This window comes from Falco cherrug, chromosome 8 (assembly GCF_023634085.1).
Source record: "Falco cherrug isolate bFalChe1 chromosome 8, bFalChe1.pri, whole genome shotgun sequence".
In the NCBI taxonomy this organism is placed as follows: Eukaryota; Metazoa; Chordata; class Aves; order Falconiformes; family Falconidae; genus Falco; species Falco cherrug.
In genome coordinates, this window is record NC_073704.1 from 19,498,332 (window position 1) to 19,516,622 (window position 18,291).

At 45.8% G+C, this 18,291-nt stretch overlaps 1 protein-coding gene across 6 annotated transcripts in view; it reads left to right on the top strand.

Moving 5' to 3' along the window:
* The first annotated feature begins 333 nt into the window (after positions 1-333).
* WIPF1 (WAS/WASL interacting protein family member 1) overlaps positions 334-18,291 on the top strand; it is a 57,104-nt gene continuing 39,146 nt past the window's right edge. The window contains exon 1 of one of the 6 annotated variants that reach the window (XM_055718000.1): positions 334-490. Coding sequence is in view for 1 of the 6 variants with exons in the window: in XM_055718001.1 (XP_055573976.1) it covers positions 2,849-2,858 (10 nt within the window). In the remaining 5 variants the exon portion in view is untranslated. Of the gene's footprint in view, positions 491-744; positions 2,859-4,286; positions 4,416-17,809; positions 17,909-18,291 lie in introns of those variants that run through there. The other 5 variants (XM_055718003.1, XM_055718001.1, XM_055718005.1 and 2 more) reach the window with 5 other exon arrangements.

An 18,291-nucleotide genomic window follows, 5' to 3' on the forward strand; every position in this document is an offset into this window, starting at 1 on the left:
CTGGAAGCGCTGCCAACATTGGCAGCTCAGGCGGTTCAGGTGGTAGCACTCGGGGACCTGAAGCCCCTTCCCTGTAACGCAGTTATCCCGCTAACTCCAACTGGGTTTAGCTGCCAGCGCACACCCGGGACAGAAGGGCCGCAGGTCGGGGCGGGGGGCACGGCCCTCACCCGCACCCCCCGGCCGCCTGGGAAGGATCACCCGGCGGAAAAGCCCCGCTCGGGCCGAGCCAAGCCTGCCAGCCGGGGGCAACGGCGGCGGGGCGGGCGAACGCCCACCGGGACCCCCCCGGGCCGGCCGCCCCCCGCGCTGCGGGCCCGGGGCATGTGCGGCGGCGCGGGCGGCGGGGGAGCGGCGCCCCAGAGCCGCGCCGCGCCGCTTCCTGCCGCTATAAATAGCCGCCCGGCCCAACATGTCCCGGCCGCCGCAGCGGCTGGAGCGCCGGGGGGAGCTGCCGTCCCCTCCCGCCGCGTAGCCCGCCCGGAGCGCGGTAAGGGGGCGCGGGGCTCCAGCGCCCGGGGGGGGGGATGGGGCGCGGACTGGGCTTCGCGGCCCGCTCGGGGCGGGGGGGGCTGTGCGGGGCGGGCAGGGCCCCGGCGGCCGCGCTGGGGCGGCTCGGCACCCCCGGCCCCGCGGGCGAGCGCCCTGCCGGCACGGGTCGGGCGGGCGGCGGGGCGGCGGCAGCCCCCGCCCCGGGAGCCGTCTCGCTTCGCGCCTCTCTTCTCTTTCTGTCTTTTCTTCCAGACGCTCTGTCCCGGGCTGGGACGCGCTCCTCCTGCCTGCCGAAGCCGCGCTGGCGGGGCCGGGATCCCTCCCTGCTTCCCCCTCGCTTTCGCTGGGGCCGGGTGTGTGCCCGGGACGGAGGACGGCGCTGGCCTCCGGACGCCGCCGCCGGTCCCTCTTGGCAGCTCCGACCGTGCCTCTCCCGCGCCTCCGAGGAGGTGGCTGATGGCACCCGTGCCCGTCGCTGCTGCGGCTGTGACACCCCGGCCGGCGTGGCAGGGCGGGGAGGGCCGCGCTGGGGCCGTGGCACACGCCGCCGCCCACGCGTGTGGCACCCGGGAGGGGTGCCCTTGCGGCCACTTGCTCACGCAGGTGTCTGTGTCACACCCTTCCTCCCTCAGTTGCTTTTACCTGCAGCAAATGTTGAGGTGAACCTTGTAGTTAGGCTCTGTGGTGGGGGCAACTGAAGCAGGTCTGTCCCCTCAGAGCTGGCTCTTACAGGTTTTTTGCAGGAGTCGAGTTTGGTAACCTCGAGTAAACAGTCTTAAAGTTTTAGCTTACTTTCCCCCGTGTTTGCCTCTGCTACTCCAATGGCTGTGCTTTGTCTTTTAATAAACACTTTCTGCAGTGCAGGTCCACAGCCCTTCTCTGAGAGTAGGTGTTCTTCGTCTGCTACCATGTGCCCTGCTCCAGCCTCGTATGCAAAACAAAAGTGATAACAGCACTTGTCTATGGCACTAGGGTGTGCTTGTTCCGGAACCCACCATGAGGAACTTTCAAGTTGCTCTTTTATTTTTTGAAATGCTTCCTCAAGGAGGGGGCTGTGACAAGCAGCTGTTCTTAGTTGTCTTGACCTCCAGAGGATGGGCAGCATGTCTTGCTCCCTCTGTTTCTGCTCTCTGTTAGTTCCTCCAGGCCCAACCTGGGAGCGCAGCGCAGAGGCCCGAGAGGCCACGTGAAAAAGAAGAGGTCCTCTCAGCCTGCCTGGCCTCCGCAGGGTACCTGTGGCGTGCCCCGCTCAGGAGCCCTCCTGCCCTCGGTGAAGGCAGGCGGGGTGGCAGTGCTGCTGCAGAGGGCCCCGCTCTGGCAGTGCACCTTTCAGGGTGCTGTGGGCACCAGGTGGGCTGAGCTGGCACGTACGTTCCCCCCTGCTGGAGTGGGTGAGGGGAAGGAGCGTGCCAGGAGGAAGCGCAGCTGTTTGAGAGCAGTTCTGCCCGCCGTGCAGCCGGAGCACGTGAGGGGAGGACAGGCGCGGAAAGGGAGATTTGGGAAGAGAGTACGAGAAAGAATCAAGGGGGACAGAGGAAGGCTACAAATGGAGAGGAAAACCATTTTGTATGTACACAGCAGTGTTGTTAAAGATCTGTTTAGCTAGGACAAGGGCAAAAATCTAAAAAATATGAAATTGTATCTCTTGAGTCCCTGTTACTGTTCTTCCAGAAAGCATTGCTTTTCATTCATCCATTATTATGTGTGTCTTTCTGCCTCACTCTTCTAGGCTCTTCAGCACCCTCTGACCTCAAGCTGAGCGGGACATTGTCCTTAGCATCTGCCTGTCAAATATGTAGTTCTCACTGTAGTATGTGAAATTATTATTGCCATAGTTGCTTAAATTTCAGAGGAATGTGAAAGGAGAGGCATGCCAGTTCCTGTGGTTGGCCTTGACTGGAGTGCGAGCTCTTTGGGGCAGGGGCTGTGCCGTGGGGGCTGCGGTTACTCTACACATTGCCCTTGGCAGCTTTTGGGGTTTCTGTTTCCAGCCCTCTCCCTCCCACCCCTCTTATGGCTGCTCACCTGTTCCTGCCCCTGTGCTGCAGCTCATTCAGCCTCTCCCAGTTATCCTTGGGATTGTGCTGTAAACTGAATCGCTGAAAGGTTCAGCAATCTGGGTTTAAAATCCCTGGAAAAGGAGAGTGAGGAGGAGGAGCAGCAGCTACTCCCTCCGTCTGTACAAAAGTCCTCTATAAGCCCTGTGCTGCCTCTCCCCTGCCTCCTGCTTTGAGATCACACACCTCAGCAAATGGGAATTAAACAGTTGAAGCTCTAGCTGTGTCCCAACTTCTGCTGCTGCCTTAGTATTGAAACTACACTTTTAAACTTTATACAGCATGACTTTACTCTCTGAATGGCATCAGGTAGGAAGGCTGTCTTTGGTGGCTGCATTGCTACAAGACTATTAGACCATTCTGAATTTGTTTTGTGGGGATTTGGAGGTGTTTTTTTGAGAAACCCAGAGTGAAGAGAACACACTGCAGTTTTGCAGTATAGATGTATTACCTACAGTGCACAAAGTTCTAATAGCTGTTAGTGTTCTGCCTTGCTTGTATAAACATGAAGCTTTTTTGGAGGGAGAAAAGAGTGTATGTTGGTGGTGTCTGGTAAGTGTGACAGGAGGGCAGGAATTCACAGGTTTCCTTTGGAGGCACATATATTATTCTTGGTGTATATATACAGTTTAGTAAAAAGTTGTTATGCAGCAGTCTTTAGAAATGTTCTGTACTTTTAACTGTACTGAATGTCCATCTGCATAATGGACTTACGTGTAGAAACCTTAAGATACAGTGATGCAATGGAGAGGGGAGGATTTCCTTAAAGTTTATGCTTTTGCCAAGGTGAACATGTCTTAATTGTGGCTTCTTCACAACAATGAAGTGTTATCAAAATGAAAATCTAATTAAATGCTTTTGTGTTTTCTACTGACTTCTCTTATTCTTGGCTCTAATGCGGACACTTTCTCCTTTTCTTCATGTGGTGCACTCTAACACTTGGTCTGTTGGATCCGTTACAAAAAGGGGCTCCGAGTATCTCTATTCAAAATCCATGGTGCTAGCTGTGCTTGAGTAAGGGTGGTCAAAGCGTTCTTTATGTGGGGAGGTAGTTAAGTTTTGGGTTGGTAGAAGAGATCTTGGTAGTACCAAAGATGAGAATACTGGATGTGGCCACAAATCCTCCAGGCAGCTGTTTGTTCTGCGTGCTGTTGGGCGTGCAGTTGACACCTACTTGTTTAGCTCCTTAATTCAAAGATGTATGTGAAAAATCTGCCTGTTATTCAATAACAACTGTTGAACTGTTAGTTGGCAAATAGCCCAGAAAGGGATTACTAAAACCTAAATGTATTAAAGATGTCTAGAATCATGCTTTAATAGGTTTTGTTTAAAATATTTTGGATACTTGTGGTGACCAATGTGATGGCAGTGTAGTGCTCTCATGTAACGCCAGCTACATGTATGTGTATCTGAAGGGGAAGAAAATCTATGAACTGTTTACTACATTAGTGCTCTGTGGCGATTCGCTGCAGGCACTACGCCACCGCTGCCGAGTTGTGAAATCTGAATTGTGAAAAGATAATTTTTTTCAGTGGAAATAACCCTGAATACTAAGGCTCTGAAAGATACTGCCGCCACTCTTCAGCTTTGCAGGCACACAAGTCTGAAAGTGCAGCTGTCCTTGGGCCTCGTCCAACTCTGTTCACAAAGATCAGTGGTGAGTGTCTCTAAGGCTGGAGATGCAAGTGGCAAGGGAGCAGTTTCATCTAAATCTGAAAGATCAAAAGAGTTCAGAATAGAAAGTTTTTTCTTGTTCCTGGAAGGAGATAAACGGGAGGCGCAAGGAGTAGTTTGAGAGTCTGTTTTGTAACACTTAACTCTGCTGTAACCTCGGTGGTGGTGTTCTACATTTGGTTCCAATTACACGTAAGTACACTTTGAAGCTAAAACGTATAGTTCTGTAACTTTAACTACTAATGTTGCAGAAGCAAAAGTTCTTAAGATTTCAGCTGTTCATGTGGCACCCTTCGTCTTTATTTTCTTCAGTGTGTGTATGTGTGTAGCTCCTGCCATTTCCTAACCGGGACAAAGTCCACGTGAAGGGCCCTCCTATCATCCAGTGCATGTCTTCATGTGAGGGCTCTCCTTCTTGTCTGAGATAAACTTGAGTACATATCTCCTGCTGAAAAAAACTACAGCATATTCTTTAAAGGGAAGTAATACAGAGGTTAAAGTAAATGCTCTTAGCAGCTTCAATTCAGCGAGCCCAAAATAGCTTGTGCATGTTTCTCTTGTGATAACTTCAGGAAGTGGGGTGATTCCCTCTTCCTCCCTCTCCAATATTTTTGGTGAATGCTGTGCTTGAGTGCTGAAATCCTCAGGCCATGAAGACCAGGTGGCGTAGAGCAGGGTTTGTTCTGAATTTTCCTGGACCCTGACTTAACAGGAGGAGAAGTGAGCCCTAAGAAGAAATCTCATTCCTCAGCTCCTTGCACTGCTTCCTATGAAAATTGCCAGTAAGGCCCTTGGTGGTGAGGGTGCCTAACCACTGAAACTGGTTGTCCAGCGAGATTGTGGAGTCTCTGTCCTTGCAGATGGTCTAAAAACTGGACTGAATAAGGCCCAAACAACCTGCCTTAAGTCAGATTAGCCCTGCTCTGAACTAGATGAGATCCAGCGGTTCCTTCCAGCTGGCTGTGTGCTGTGTTTTTGCATTACTAGATAAGCATGGTTGCTTTTGTCTGTCCCCGGAACATCTGGGAATAACAGTGGTCTCAAATCATCCAAAAATGGCCTTGAGAAGTCTGAATAAAGACTTCAAACATTGGAGCACAGAGAGGAGCATAGTGTAGGGAAGTGGCTTTGCCTTGAAGTTTCACAGCAGCAGGTCAGTAATAGTACTGCAGAGGATCATAAATCTCCTGACTGACAGACTAGTGCCTTAGTAGTTAAAAGATGTTGTCTTCAAATGTAAAATCATCCCCTCTTCCTACTTGAACTACTTTCAGATCACTCAGCAACAGAGACTGCTTTTACCTTCTGAAAGATAATTTTCATTTTTTTTTGCTTTATCTGTCATATTCATAGGTTTTTTAGTACTAAAGACCAGTTTATTACATTGACTTTTTCAGGAAGCACTGAGAACATCAGATCTGGAAAAGAATTTGGTGAAATAGACAAGAGCTGCAAAGGAAATTTTTAGAAAGTGATGTTATTCCCAGTTTGCTGCATAACAATTAATGGCTTATTTTTAAGCAAGGAAAAGAGCAGAGGAAGCTCTACACTGAATCCAAGTTTGAATCTCTCTTTGTTTAAAAAAGAAAAAAAAAATCACTTGAAGAAAACTTTTTAAAATCTGGAAGCTGAGAAGAACACAGATCAGCATTTTAAAAGAGTACCATGGAAGGAGTTAAGCTGTGAGTTAACTACATCTGTGTTTCAAATCCAAATGCTACGAACAAGGCACCATTCAGCTCTTCAGTTATAAGTTATGCTGAATTCGTTATGCTGTGTTTGTTTGAATTCTGTTGAGAGGAGAAAAAATCATGGCAGATTAAAAAAAAAAAATCATTACTCTTGTTTTGGTAGCTTGTTTTTGAAGTGATGAAGCAGGATTCTTCTTTCCCTTTTTTTTTTGTCTACCACTTATGCAGGTCATCTGCTAATTATTAGCAGCTGTGAAACTATGGAGTTACATAAGCATAACTAAAAGTCATTGGAGCCTTGCATCATTCAGCAGATCTGTCCATCACTTATTCACCACAATAACAGATCAGTTTTGTAACTCACTTGACACGGGTATCTAAATACTAAGAGGGCATCAGCAGGCATGGAAAGTTGGGAAATCCTTTAAGTCATAGAAATTGGATAGAATGATGTTATTTTATTGTCACCATGACCAGTTGTCCGATTGCACATGTGCATTGCAATAGAGCTCACGTTGGAGTAATGCCCTGTAACAGCTGAGCCTGCCAGCTACATAAAGCTGAATTGTCTGGGCAGCTTTGCCTGGAAGATAGGTATGGGTGCTATGCCTGGCTGCAGTGGAAGCAAGACAAGTGTGAGTACTTGTGAATGTGTCCCAGATCAGCCATGCTCCATGATCTGGCTGGCTGAAACAAACTGTCTTGAACATTAAAAAAGGCATCTTTACAATGGGGCACGTGTACAGCTGAGAGCTTGGGGTTTCTTGGCAAGGGCAGTAGCCTGCAGCACACATGAGTGTGTTGGTGTGGGCAGCCCAAGGCTGGCAGGTCCAGACCCTGCCCCCAGGTTCATAACACTGGCTCAGCACACTGCTGGGTTTGGCTGGTGACATGAGTTTCTTCCCACTGAACCTTGAGGTTATATAAAACTTAAATCTCCTGTAGTTCTGAGTATTCAGTCATAATCTATGTAATGAATTTTCTGGTCCAGACTCTGCTTTTTCAAATATTTTTTTGGTCTTGTTTTTCTTCTGCTGGTTTAAAGATACCTATAGGCCAGAGAGACTGAAGGAGTAAATGCAGTGCTACCAAATCTGCAAAATACAATCCTTGAAATATGTGTTCTTGGGAATTAAGGTAAAATGAGTTCCAGCTGGTAACAGTGACCCTTCAGACCAGTCTGTGCATCCAGTGGCTTAGAGCTGTGCCGTGGCCCCTTTTTCAAGAAGTGAAAGAGGAGTTTGCCTGAACTTCAATTCCCTACCCCACCCCAACTCTGTTTTCTTTCCTTTTTTCTTCCTTTTTATTTTTAAAAAGGAATTATGTGAACAGTTAAGTTTGAGAGCTGCTGCCCTAGATCAGTGGTGTCTCTGCTATTTCTGCTGGGAACAGCAGACTGTGCCTCATTAGCTCACCTCACCAGCAGGCTCTGAAAATGGTGGGACCTTATCACAGCCCTCAAATTACCCTGGTCCCTGAGGAAAGATGGAGATGCTTAGAGGCAGCTTGCAGGCTCCAGCCGCTGATGTAGCACTCCAGAGCTGTAAGAGAGGCATAATCAGGAACCTTCCTTTTCTGAGTAGCCTAAACAGGATGGTAACAGGTTTTGTAACTAGCATCAGCTAGGTAGCACTTTAATAGAAAGATGTGGGTGATGATGAATATCTGGGGGGAAGGCAGCGAAGGACTATTTATTCTTCCCCCCAACTCCTACCTGATGAAATGTCCCTTGGCTAGTAGTTCAGTGATACAATTTTGGCGCTCTTTTGGATCAGTTTGGATTTCTGTTTGGTAAACATGCATCAGCTATGCAGTACTAAGCTTGACAGTCCTCTCTTCAATGTACCCCAACTCATCCATTTTTCCATGGCCATCATGTTAGTTACTGTTCTCTTCATATCCTGATTTACCCAACATTGACTGACCCACGTTGCCTAATATATTTTCAAAAGGAGGGGAGCAGGGCAGGGCATGGTTCTGGCACAGAAATGCAAAACAGACAATTTTCCACTCTTACTTTCATGTTCAAAGCTACTGAAAAGAGTTTTTAAAGGAAGTATTAAATGTAAGCCATAAAGGATGGTGTGTGTTGCATGTGTTGTAAGTAAACAAACTACATGTTCATGCGTATAACAAGTGAGTTTGCGTGACTCAATCTATCGATATCTGTCTGTGTATCTCTGTTTGGTCAGATGCTCCTTCATGAACCATTTGGTTCATGTGACCATTTTTCATATGGTCATATATCTTGTCTTTCATTTTGAGACCTTTGAGATAGGGAATGCATTTGACCAATGCCCAGTAGAATGCATTTTCTATTCCAGTGGGATGAAATGAAAAATGAAATGATAGCTGTGCAGTGGTAAGGGAGCATACACAAGTATGTCTCTTTCGGTTTTACAGAGTGCGCTGTGCTATTCATCTGAGGCCACAGAGGCAACACTTACCAGTATATAATTGTTCCTGTCTGCAGGTCGCATTTTCAAGCCATCCCAGACTAATACCACTCTGAAACTAAGAGAAAGATAATTACTTCAACAGACAAATTTTCCAGTCAGTAGTTCTGGTGATATCTTGAACCAAAAGTCTCAAATAGCAGCAGACGGCACTAAAACTTTGTTTTAATACTAGGCAGCAACAAACCACAAGGAAATAATTTTCCCTTGGACCTTCCTACTGTACTTTCAAATAGAAGTTCTGCATTTGATCTGAATAGGTGGCTTAGGGAGGGACATAAAACTTGCTTCATGGCACAGCTTTAAGTACATTATTCTTAATTGAATTGACTAGTGTCCCTTGGGTGCAAATGAACAACTCATGTTCTTGTCTTGTTTAGTTTCATTTTCAGATGAGATGATGTTTTTTGCATTGAAGCATCTTACTCTGAAGAGTTGCTGTGTACTTATACTTACTTGTCCCCATAAGTGGAACCACAGCAATATTTATTTCCTCATTTACTGGTTATCCTCTTCCTAGCAGCTCTCTGCAGGATGAGTGTCTCCAAGTTTTATTACAGCTTTTTCTTTTTTTCATTTGTGCGTCCTTAAAAGAAGTGTGCATGCTGACTGGAGTCAAGAGGAAGACAAATTAACTTGAGCTGCTATAGGGAACTAGAAAATTAAGTGTTCCATAACTGACAAACAGCTTGAGATGACTGGACAAGTTCCTTCTTTATTCATCTTAAAATGTGCCAGTTGTTTAGCAGAATGTCCCTGATAATGCGAGTGAATTGCAGGGTAAAACCCAGTTGGATGTCATCATGTGCAGTACTTAAATGAGAACACTGAGGGGTTTTGTGCTTCCAAGGGAAAGAACTGTCATTGTTGTCTTCTGGTTTGTGTTACTTTAAAAGTTCCCAAAGAAAGTTTCCTCTTAAGAGGAATAATGGAGTTTGTAGTTGTTTACAGTAAGATTGGTATACGCTCTTTTTTGCTTAGACTGAAAGCTTTTATTCTTCTCACAGATATGTTTGTTTACTGTCTGCTCACTAATGAATGAGACTGAGGCATTAAACCATAGTAATGGTAGCACATGGTAGGTAATGCCACAGCATTTACAGCTTCCAAGACCTTTGCTCCAAGCCATCCATTGTGAGGTATGGACAGAAGCAAATGAAAATAGAATGGAAAAACCCTACAAGAAGGAAGGTTATATAGTTTTATATATATATATATATATAATTTTCTTCCCTTTCTATAGAGGTAAGGAGGTGTCCCTCTGCCACTGCTTAGCTAGGCATCAGAGAGACGCACGTGGCTGGTAGGTGCAACCCTGGTCCTGCACTTGATGTAAGGTTGCTGTGGGGATCAGTGCTGAGAAGAGAGTGGTGGAGCAGGGTTGTTTCAGGCAAGGTCAGGACAGCATTTCCCCAGGCTTTCCTCTGGGATGTCTTCCATTATGCTTCTGGAGGTGCTCCTTCTATTCTCTGGTAGGCACTGCTGGTTATTTTTGGAAATCAGCATCCTGAAGGCAGGGTCACTCTTCTGCTTTAATGCTCCAGTGCCCTTGATGTCTTTCTTCTAGTTTTGGAGCATCACTGTGATGTGACTGTATGGGGAGGAAAACACCCTGAGTATCTGCAGGCATGTTTGATGCAATAAACCTCAGTTTTGTCTAGTGAAATTGTCACAAATTGCAGTCTCACTTCTCTGTATTTAACTCTGGCACATTTAGATCTTGATTTCTTCATTTCTCGACAGAGCATGTGACCCCTAGTACCACTATCATTTTCTGTAGCACACATCAGTGCAGGATCTCAGACCCTGTCACTAAGGAATCCTGTCTGGTATAAGGGCAAGTGCAAAATAAGGGATTATTTTTTTTAAATAGTTCTCAAGGATATACTTACAAAAATAGCCTTGTGGACAACCGAAGGTCTTCAGAACCAGAATTCCCAAGAGCGATGCTGGGCGCTGGCTTTGGCATTAGAAGTTGAGAGAACAGGCCTTGTCCCATTTAGCAGCAAAAAGCCCAAAGTTAAATATGTCACAAAGTTTACTTAAATCCAAACTATTAACATCATGAAACCTCAAGTAGGTATAAACAGCCTGTATCACAGCTGGTGTAGCTGAGCCCCTGCTGGCAGTGCATAGTGGCAGGGAAGCGGGTGAAGAAACACCTTCAGACCCCCGCAGTGTGTGGGGATGCTTCGAGGCATTGCCGATGAGAGCCGGGGAGTATCGGCTCGCAATTCATCCTCCATGAGGGGTCGTGCCGGGATGTGCTGGCTCTGCAGGGATGTGGCCCACAGACCGACTGGAAGCATTGGGCTCTACCAAAGTGCCCGTGACTAATCTTCTCACCTCCCCCCAGGGACCTGTGCTATAGCCTCCCCCTTACTCTGGGGCAGCTGTAATTTTCCAGGCTGAGCGGGAGGGTTTTAGGAGGCCCCTGCTGCTTTCCTCGGCGCTGTTCTCTTAGGTCGCTGCCGCAGCACAGCCTTGCAGGGGAGCCAGCCAGCTCTGCTGAATACTTTAGAAATTGGACTGTAAGGCATTTCTGCTCTGTCATCAACAACTTTTCAGACACATTCTTCAAAATGCTAGGACACACTTCAAAAGCTGGGGTTTTCTGTTGTGCATAGGTAACACCCTCAGAGCCATAAGCCATATACTTAGCTGTAACACCCTCAGAGCCATAAGCCACATACTTAGCTGTAATTGTTCTGTTCTCTACTGAATACCTGGTCTTGTGCTATTGGGAGAGGCAAGACGAAACAAAACTCATACAGAGTGGGGTATAGACTATTACAAGGTTATATTCTTGTGTGGAACTTCTGCTAATGAGGGAGACCTGGTGCCAAGCTGTTTCAAGCCAGAATACCATACTATTGCCACCACTCTCAATCTCAACCTGCGCATTGCGGGGCTTGTCCTGATCACCAGTTCCCAAGTGTGTTATGGGGACTTGCACAGCCAAGGCATCAGAACCCCACCTGCTTTTATTTGTCGGGCTGTAGGGACACCCCGCTGTTCGCATACCCTTTTGAGGTAGAGGTGTTGCTTTGTCGTCTTGAGTGTGGTTTCCTAATAACTGACTCTGTTTCAGCAGTTGATGAAACCAGGTTTTGATGACTGGCAATATAGGGCAGTTTAAGCCAGTTGAGCTGTGACTAAACATGTCTTTCTACCAGGTTTAGCAAAGCCTAAGTGCAAGGATTTGGTCATCCCAGGCCTGCAAGACAGAAGTTTGTGTTCAAAATGGCATTGAATGACTTCCACACTGAAAGCCATCATGAAGTGGTTGGAATTGTGAACAAGGTTTGAAACTGTTCGCTGATTCCATGAGTGATCCTTTCAGACCCGGGCCAACACTGGGCACAGTGGTGTGAGCAGTCTTGCTTGGATGTGTCCCTGTAGCTACCCCTTATGTGTGAATGAGATGTAGGATCTCTCAACAGGGCTGAATTTTTCACCATCCAAGGAAACAGAGACCTTTAGTCTCTAGGGCTGTTATCTGGATGCTTTTCATGGACCCTGCAATTCCCTGTTACTACTCTAACCACTGCTCTCCTAATTCATAGTAATAAACTCTCCTAATTCATAGTAATTGCATAAATAATTAAATGAAAATGTGGCATGCAGTGGATATACATATTCATATATTGAGCCTTCCTTTCTCCCATTTGTTCTCGAGATAATATTGTTTTCAATAAATACTAATGAAAGAAAAACACATGATCTGATTTTGCTTGCCTTACTTGGGCATAGTTCCAATCAGTGCGGGATTGCTGGCACTTATACCTAAGCAAGGAATAAAAGATCTCAACCCCCACAGAGCAGAGAAGCTGCTTCTATTTTATAATCACCCAGTAAGTATGTACAGACTCTGCTCTGTGGCTATATTTGGCATCCAGATATTCCTGATGCGGAATATACCACCCATGGGAAGAATGGAAGAAATGGACTAAAGTTGCCACTGATTGGGACTGTCTTTCCCTTTTAAAAAAGAAAAAAGTGAAAGGGATGAGCTTTGGATAGGATACCCCTGCTATAAAACAGTGCACAGCTCCCTCTTTTGTCATCAGTGAAATCATGCCAATATATACTCCTGCTTGTAGCTAGCTTCCTTTCTATTTTCTGTATAATCACAAGTTTTCAGTCCTTCCAGTATGATGATTCAGAATGTAAAGGTAAAATAAACCAAGCAGAAGTAACAGCTTTGAACTGTATGGCCTGTGTCAGATAAAAAAAATTGCCTTTGTCAATTAATACTGTTTTTGTGGATTTAAAATGTGTGGATGTTGTGGTAGGTCATGATCTCTGAAGTGTAGATTTATTAACTTTGTTTGCATGTACATAGTATATGTGCATGTATATATGTACACATGCTGTTGGGAAGTTTGAATATGAAGTGTTACTCAGGTTTAAGCGTGATCTTCTAAAACAGTTGATGTTTTCTACTAATAAATAGTAGAAATAACCAAGTATATGAAAATCGTTCATCAAACATTTCATATCTGAAACTTTGTAAACTTTTAAGACTCATGCTGTAAACTTTTAAGACTCATGCTAGCAGCTAAAGACAAATTGCTCAATAATAAATAGCTTTTAATATTGCCATCATAGCAATGCTTATATATTGAAAAAGTTACTTGAAGATTAGGCATGCCATTGGCAAAGTGTAACAGACGCTGCTCCAGGAAAAACAGCTAGGCAGTTTTTACTAGGCAAAAAGTATTGAAAATACTCCTTGGAAACAGCATACACTGTTTCTTCTGCTGGTGGACCTGTTGAGTAATCCCATATTCTTTGATCAGGTCAAAGAGAAACTGTGTCTCAAGCTTGCTGTATAAAAAAAGCTATAAACTAAGAAATTAGGTCTTATGTGAAATTAAGTTTTGTAAGCAACAACCAGTGCCATTCCTTTTATTAAAACTTCCTTTTTTGTTCCTGAGAACGTGTTAAGGTTATTGGAAATATCTATAATGATATGAAGAGACTTCCACAAAGATAAAATTTTCCTTTTAGAAATATATCTTATGATTTATATCATAAGATATATGTGCAGTGCAGAACTTTTCTTCAGAAGTCTGTTGATGTCTGTATTATTGGGGCAGGGAAGATAAGTAACTGCGAGAGCAAGATTTGTCAGTTTAGCAGTTTTCACTCAAGTCAAGAAATACGTAGGTGTTTCTAGGCGTATTACACTTCATTAGTAATGGCTTTTGTTTGCGTGGCTGTCCCCTGAAAGGGTAACCTGTGGCTAAAACCAAGGGTGATAGCTGAGAATGTAATGTCTCATACTTACGTAGCTGTGTAAAGGGGTTTATCCCAGAGTTTGTTTGGTTTGGTTTGGTTTTTTCTCCTGGTTTGAGACAGGACAGGAGCAGTGTGTGAACTCTTCATCTTCCACACACGTGACCATGGGGGGGGGGGGGGGGGCAGAAAATTTTTGACCATCAGGTTTTATTCACATTCTGGATGAAGGACAAGATAAAACAGAGAATCTGTGTGGTATGATCCTCCCACCCCCAAGGAATGTGTTAAATATTTCATTGTTCTGAAGAAACGTAGTGGGCAACATTAAATATTTACAACTCTCTCCGAAGTCACACAGATGCCACCAGGATACCTAGCTCTACATCATACATGCTCTAATTCACCCCAAACACCCACTGTTTACTAATCTTCAGCCCCCGTCTGTGCCGATAATGAGCAAGAGGAAATGGAAACAGCAGGGATTATATGCTACTGAGAAGTCCCAGTTTCCATGCCTGGTTGTAATTCTTTCAACAAACTCTTGCCGACTGTGCTCCTGCTTTGAAGTTTGAACACCTCTGTATTAGTGCTTGGCTCTGGTGATTTGGCAAACAGATTTGGGTTGGTTTGGGTTTTTTTTGTAGTTGCATATTAGCAGCTTCACACGATGGCTTGCTCTTGCACTCCTCGCATGTGTTGTGCCTGCTGAAGGTCAGGAGCAGTACAGATAGTTTTGCTCAATCACTGAGATGTTAATTGCTCATATTTTCTGGTGACAGGTACCAGATAGAAAACAGTCCCCGACACATGCACTATTCTGCATGTGTATGTTAGTCTTAGCCATGTTGGTCAAGGGGGTGAGTTTCCATATAATGAATAAATAGGACCCATGTTTATAAGGCAAGTGGTGTGTGTGGGTTGTGAATGCTGGGATTCAGCATGCTCTGTTAGCCTGGATCACCATGTCCAGTATACTCAAATGTGTGGGTGTAGGGTAGTGCACATTTCTAACCTAAACCAAAAACCTCAGAGCCCGTGATTGTCCTGTGCTAAAGCAATAAAAAGGCAGCAGATTATTTGTGTAAATGGCTTTACAGCTGTGTCAAACATCCCTGTGTAGCTTATCTGTCAGGCCACTGTGCAACTTGTTATTGCTGCTGGGGTGGTCCTTTATCCATAAATCAAATGCTGTTTGATCTCATGGGGAAGTCAGTTTGCAGTCTTAAAACAACTTGTGCCATCTGCAGGGTTGCTAGCACACGTCTCCATTAGGTACCCAGGTGTGCATAAGGAAGAGCTTCAGGTATGCCTTCCACTCAGAAGATAAGGAGATGGTTTTGACTTGTGTATATACAAGGTGAGAGACAGCATTAGTTAGAAGCAGTTGGCTTATTGTGTGAGATTGCTGCTGACAATCCTGCTGAGGCTTTGGACCTCTGGAAGGTGCCAGTCAACAGATCTGTGACAAGGATGGAGCAGAAAGTGGTTTTTTACAGAGGACGGAATTTATCAGGCTTCAGATAGTTTCCCTTCATGTCTTAATGGCCAGTGGTCAGAGCTGACAGATCCTCCAGTGTCAGTGGTGGCTCAGCAAACCCCACTGCGTGAGAGCTCTGTGGACACGGCGCATCCCCCCGTTGTCACACAGCTGCCTCTGCTGTCCCTGCAGTGCCTTCCCCGTGGCCCTGCTGAAGGGCACGCTGAGGCGCCGCCGCACTCTCAGCAACACCCTGGGAGGCTGTTTTCCTTGGGCGTAGCTCAGAAGTGGCTGGGAGACCGCTGCGAGTCACCTGCTGGGCAAACAAATTCCTCCCATCTGGAGCCACCCCAGATGTTGCAGCGGGATAGCAAAGCACGCTTGCCCCGCCAGCGACTCCCAGCGCAGCTCTGGCACGCTCCAGTACATGTGGCCAGATCATCACGCAGGGACTGACACATTAAAAGTGACTTTGTAAACGTAGCCCCTTCTTAAAAATTGAGAGAAATAACCCGTCTGTTGTGAGGGGTTCGAGCTGCCTGAAAGGCGCGGGGCGAGCAGCTGGGGGAGGACAAAGAGGCAGTGTGCTGAGGGCAAGCATGGCCGCCTCCTGAACTCTTCAACTTCCCCTCCGTGCCTCTGAAGCTCGGGGTCCGGCGTAGAGTGTCTCTGCACACTCGCTGCGGGGAAAAGGCTTAAGCTGCATGCCTCTCACAGTGCTCTCAAGTGTCTTCCAGTGTAAATAATATCTTGGCCATTTGGCCCAAGGTTTTAAACGGGGGCAGAGCAGGTGCATCTGTGGCCGTGTGTGTGTGCATGCACTCCTGCTGCAACAGCAGGAGCTCCGACATCTGCGCCCAAAAAGGCTGGTGCAAAACCATTCATTTTGTGGACTAGTCTTTTTTTGTGTGGGTTTTCTCTGTGTGTTTACACAAAAAGTACTTGCCTGTTTTTATGAGATGGGTGTGATGTGGCCAATGCTTAGTTGCTGCTCTGTGAAATCCTGTATTTTGTCGCTGCCTCTTTGCCAGAGGTCACTACTGCATCTGTGTGGTAGGAGGGATCCTCAAAACCTTGCCACTCTTATTTCCGGCAGGATCAGTTAGATTACTTCTAACTCACCAATAAAAATTATTGGAGCTACTTTGGCTCACTTGATAATAGTGAACTAGTGAGCAGTGGTCGCAAGCCCTGAGGCAGCAGATGGGGAGGTAATCCCTGGCTGGTGGTCATTGGGAGGCTGCTCACAACATTGATACCTTCACCTGGCGTGGTTTAATTTAAAATACGGTATTTTTAGTGGAAACCTCTTAAATTTGCATAGAAATTACATAGAATGCATCAACCAATGGACAAGAAGAGGCTCCCATTGGTTTGCTCTGGGCCTCTCACTGTAAGTTGTGGCTTTGTGTTACAGCCTGGGTCGCAGCAGAGCCAGCTTCATGCTAGCAGTTGTCCCCTGCTACCTGAGTTAGAAAAAGAAAAAGAAGGAAAAAAAAACCAACCACCTGATCTACTTTTGAACACTAGATAAGTTCTTCAGTATGGTCCATGGCACAGGCTGTGGAACCACTGTGCCAACACACCTGAGACAAGGTGGGGAAAATGAATGGCAGTGGGAGGACAGCCATAAATGAGTGTTGCTGCTGAAAGCTTTGTATCCCAAATGTGCAGCATCACTGTCTGTTCACTCTCTTCCTGCCTTCGGTGCTTCACACCCGCACTTAGGTGCAGCTAAATCCAACCAGTGCCCCAGTACAGAAGTTTGCCATCAGTCTCCAAGGGGGCCCCTCTAGCTGTGTAACCCATCCCTTCACTTAGTCCTTGCCAGGCTGATCAGTGCCCCAGGCACTGGCCATTGTTATTTCAGCTCTTGCTAAATAAAGGGGCATTGAGTTGATCTCTATCCCCTTCCTTAGCCTAACTGAAGGGTGTTTAACATGTCCCACAAGGAGCATCTTCCAGCACAGCAGTATCTCCTTACTTACTCTGGTGAGACCATTCTGCCTCTCCTCTGACATGATAGTTCTGGTGATGGTACCACTTGGGATTAGATTGCCTTTCCAAAATTCATGTATCTTTAAAATAAAATTCTGCTAAAGCACCACCTGTTGACTAATCCTGTAAACATATTCTTCTAATCCAGGACTTTACTGGTTTTAGATTTGTGATGCATATTCAGGCCTGTTTGTCCCATCACTAGATGACAATATATGGATGCACACTTCTAGAACCTCTACTCTTCTGAAGTCATAAACTATTTTTCACAGGACTTTCAAACTCCTATGAAAGCTGTTTGCCATGTTCAAATGAAAAATATTTCTGAAAGTTGCTGATGACTGCATCTATTCAAATACGTCAATTTATTACCACTCTGAAAAGCTGATAAACAGATATCCTTGAACTTAATTTTCCCACCTCTGCAATGTAATTACGTTCTCCACTACTACATGTTTCCTCTTTAAAAGATGGGGGAGGGGGGCACTGAGCATACTATAACAGAATCACATTCAGCATTTGGTTTTAATACAAAGAAATAGTACAAAAAGGTCCATTGAATCATGGAGTGACTCAGAAGGCAATAGAGGAGGGCTTTTTGGCTATGCAAAAATGGCAGTGGTTCAACACGAAAGCAGAAAGCCTTTAAATGTGCTGTAAGGGACAGTGAGTTTCTTCATCTTGTTGTAAAAAGTGAAGCGAGTCTAGCAAGGTGCGGTGAGGAAGTGTCGTGTCACATGCTGCTCTACAGGAAACGAGATTGAAGCTGCTGGAGGAAGTTCAGAACCGGGTGATCTCCAGCAGATTCAAATAGCGCAGGTTAGTTCTCTTAAAATGCCTCTTCAGTGTCCTGTGGGAGTTCTGTGATATGTGTTTTCATGGAATTTTGGTGGGGTGGATGAGAACTGGTCCATGCGGCAGGGTAACACTACCTGTGTTAGCTGGCAGTGAGGGATGTGGGCTTTTGAAGCACGACTGAATGGGGCAAAAATAGGAAGCTCATCTGTGAGTTAGGTTGGTTTGTGGGGAGCTTGGAGCCTGCCTTGCTGTAGAACAGCAATGTGGACCTGAGTCACGTTGGAAGTGCAAATGAAATCTTTTCTGTCTTGTTAAGATTTTCATCTAATGAGCAAAAGGTCTGGATTTTTAATAAAGTGTTCAGTATTAATAAATACCAGAAAGTGCTTTTCCAAGTGCAGGTT